The sequence below is a fragment of the Ceratina calcarata genome, unplaced genomic scaffold (assembly GCF_001652005.2).
Source record: "Ceratina calcarata isolate Rehan_Ccalc_2016 unplaced genomic scaffold, ASM165200v1 scaffold117.2, whole genome shotgun sequence".
NCBI lineage: Eukaryota > Metazoa > Arthropoda > Insecta > Hymenoptera > Apidae > Ceratina > Ceratina calcarata.
In genome coordinates this window covers 9390-12274 of record NW_017132657.1, presented here as the reverse complement: position 1 = coordinate 12274, position 2885 = coordinate 9390, and the positions used below count along the sequence as shown (strand labels likewise).

Genomic DNA, 2885 nt, shown 5'->3' with positions numbered 1-2885 from the left:
ACGTATACAATTATAGCGCTCTAATCGATTTCTTGTCGAACAAAGCATAAAATCACATAAAAAAATCGTATAAATAATCGAGTTTTTGTTCTTTCCATTTTCCGAGCATGTTATGGTCGTTCGAGAAATTGCAAATTATTTGACGGCTGGTACTTTATTATTATATTCTTTGTTAATATATGCATACAAATTATGAAATCTGTTCTTTTGATCTCATGTCATGTTTAATCTTCATTAAATAAACGTTATTTCTTCAATTCGTTTAAAATTAGAGAAAAGGCATACTACTTACCGTAGACGTCATCTTGATTTCAAATTCTCTATTTTCATCAACTTCTATTCTAAAAATTGTTAATTTATTAATGCAATGCTTTGACAGACTGTCCTATAAAAATAGCATAGAAAGATGCGTTCAGAAATTTATTTACAAAATATTTAACTTGTGATATTAAGGATTACTTATGAAACTTGCTCACTGGGTAAATGAATATTTATAACGCACGATTCCTTCAGTAAATTATACATACATATTTACATATAATATGAACACGTAAGTGCATTCGCATACTCATGCACTCAATTAACCATTAACATCAATATTTCGATAGTTGACGTTAATTTGTAAAGCTTACAACTGTCATACATCACCCTTAATCCAAGTATCCTATCTATTCTTGCGCTACGGTAATAATTTCATCGAAATTTTGAACGTAAACCGATATCCAATATAATATTCCTCGTGAGGAGCAGTGTACGAAGAACAATTGAAACATCAAATAAGGATAAAAAGATTAGACCAAATAATGAACTACAAACAATAACAATAAAGTCTCATGTTGTAGTCGTTTACACAGGCACTCTGTTGTCCATATAAGTTCAATCTGCTAACTGCACCAACCAATTCGCTGTCGGTCTTGTTCGTCTCGTGTCGTATTGTGGCTTCGAATATTGCATTCCCTGGTTCTGTTTCAATCACGATCGTGTAATCGACGACCCGGTCATCGTCCTCGTACTTCCACGCTTTCGCATTTCTTATCTCTTTCAGTTTGAGAATCGCGCACTGCGCGAACTTTTTCAGCATTTCGTTCAGCGTTGATACCAAGTAAAATGCCATGTCCCGAACGTTGTTATCGTCCGTGGAAATTTCATAGCTATTATGACACATGCACCAGCGACTAGGTATACCCGCTGTAGCACACGTGCGGTAGTCAGGAATCGGCAGAAACAGACTGATCCCGCGTGGCAACTGCTTGCCCGCCGACGTCGCCTTGGTCCGATTTTTCAAACTCGATTCCTTCAAATTTTTGTAATCCAACAGATCCTTCAGGGTTTCATGCAGATCGTAAGGCGTCGTCAAACGCCTCGTATTTCTCCGGAGATTGGCCCAAGCGACCTCGTGTTTCGCTCTCCACCAGCGCGGTGCCATGATGAATAAAAACGGTAGACTGTCTTCCATTCTACCCTGATAAGTCTGCCGGAAGGGACCCCATCTCATACCATGGTCACTCATAAATATCAAAACCGTTTTCTCCAGCAATTTCTCGTTGAACATTTCGGCGACGAAATCGGCATAACTTTGGTCTCCCCATTGCGGATAAGTCCAGTAATCGTGAGTCAAACTGGTTTGCCAGGATATCGCAAAATATGGATCATCGATAAATTGTATGGCTGCTTTCTTCGCGTACGATAACAACTGATCGTACCATTTTCGTGTCCCTAAACAGAGCATCGCGTTCAGTGGTCGCGTGTTACCGATTTCCTTCTCCGATGCGATGCAATATGGTCTCAAGTAATAGTCCGTGGGTGGATCGCGAAATCCGCGTTTCAAGTAGTTGAACGTTGATATGCTGCAGGCATCCTCGGCGAAGATCGTTCGGTAACCTGACGCGCTGAAGTTCTGCCAAATGAACGGACAGTCGTCGAACGTCTTGTCTCTCTTCGGCCAGCACAATTTTTCCAACTCGGATATCGATAGGCCACTGTAAACAGGTACTAAATTCGGGAACGTGTTCTCGCCTACTTTCGTGTAGCCCAACAATTCCACCGCTCCGTATTTTTTCAACATTTCGACGGTCTTCGGCATCATTCTGTGAAAATTATTCCTCGAGACAGAGTCTATGCCGATTATTAACACGTTGAGGTAGTCAGTTTTCTTCTTTTTGTATTTTTTTTCTAACGAAGGAAAACGAGGCAGGAACGCGAAAACATCTTTATAGACCATCGTTTTATTCTGTGAACATTCGACCTTCACGTATTCTGTATCAGTGATGGTCGCGGAGTTCACGAATTTATGGCATTCTGTATCATACCTACGCAAACATATGGTTCATAAATTAATTGGAATATTGTAGCTTCAATTTACGACCTATGACGGTGGTGCAAAGCGAGAGTAATTAATTTTACTCACTTAACGTCATTGTCTTCGTGCTGCACTCGATGGATCGCACGCCAACAGCAGTTTATTTCTTTCGAATCGTTGTAAAAATGAGAGATCGCATTCGGATTTATATAAATTGCCGTGTTATTCGAATCCACTAGCGGCAGGTGACTCCCATGTTTGCAAATCAACGGATCCATCTTTTTGTAAAATGGCAGCATCTTTGAATCGAAAGGATCAACGTATGGGATACGGCAAGCATTGCTATTGACCAGAAAGCCAGAGTAGGTCGATTTTAATTCCGCCACGTAATTTTCTGCAAACGCACACATCTTTACAATACATTTCTTCCTCTACTTAAGGATGTATTGGCTATACAATCAATCCCAAAAGTTTATGTACCTTAAAAAAACGCATTTCCTATAATTAAAAAGAAATCAGACGTCGGAAGAACAATGCTAATAATAAATAGCTACGTGCTAAAAAGTATAGAAGGAAATATCCAATT

The 2885-nt window shown here is 39.5% G+C and overlaps 1 protein-coding gene across 3 annotated transcripts in view; it reads right to left on the bottom strand.

Moving 5' to 3' along the window:
• Window positions 1-409: 409 nt before the first annotated feature.
• Window positions 410-2885, bottom strand: part of LOC108624680 (uncharacterized) — a 7061-nt gene continuing 4585 nt past the window's right edge. For all 3 annotated transcript variants that reach the window (XM_018024149.2, XM_018024157.2, XM_026813172.1), the window contains 2 exons: window positions 2408-2693; window positions 410-2309 (listed from right to left, as the gene is read on the bottom strand). In XM_018024149.2, the coding sequence (XP_017879638.1) occupies window positions 809-2309; window positions 2408-2693 (1787 nt within the window). In that variant the 3' untranslated portion in view covers window positions 410-808. The remainder of the gene's footprint in view (window positions 2310-2407; window positions 2694-2885) is intronic.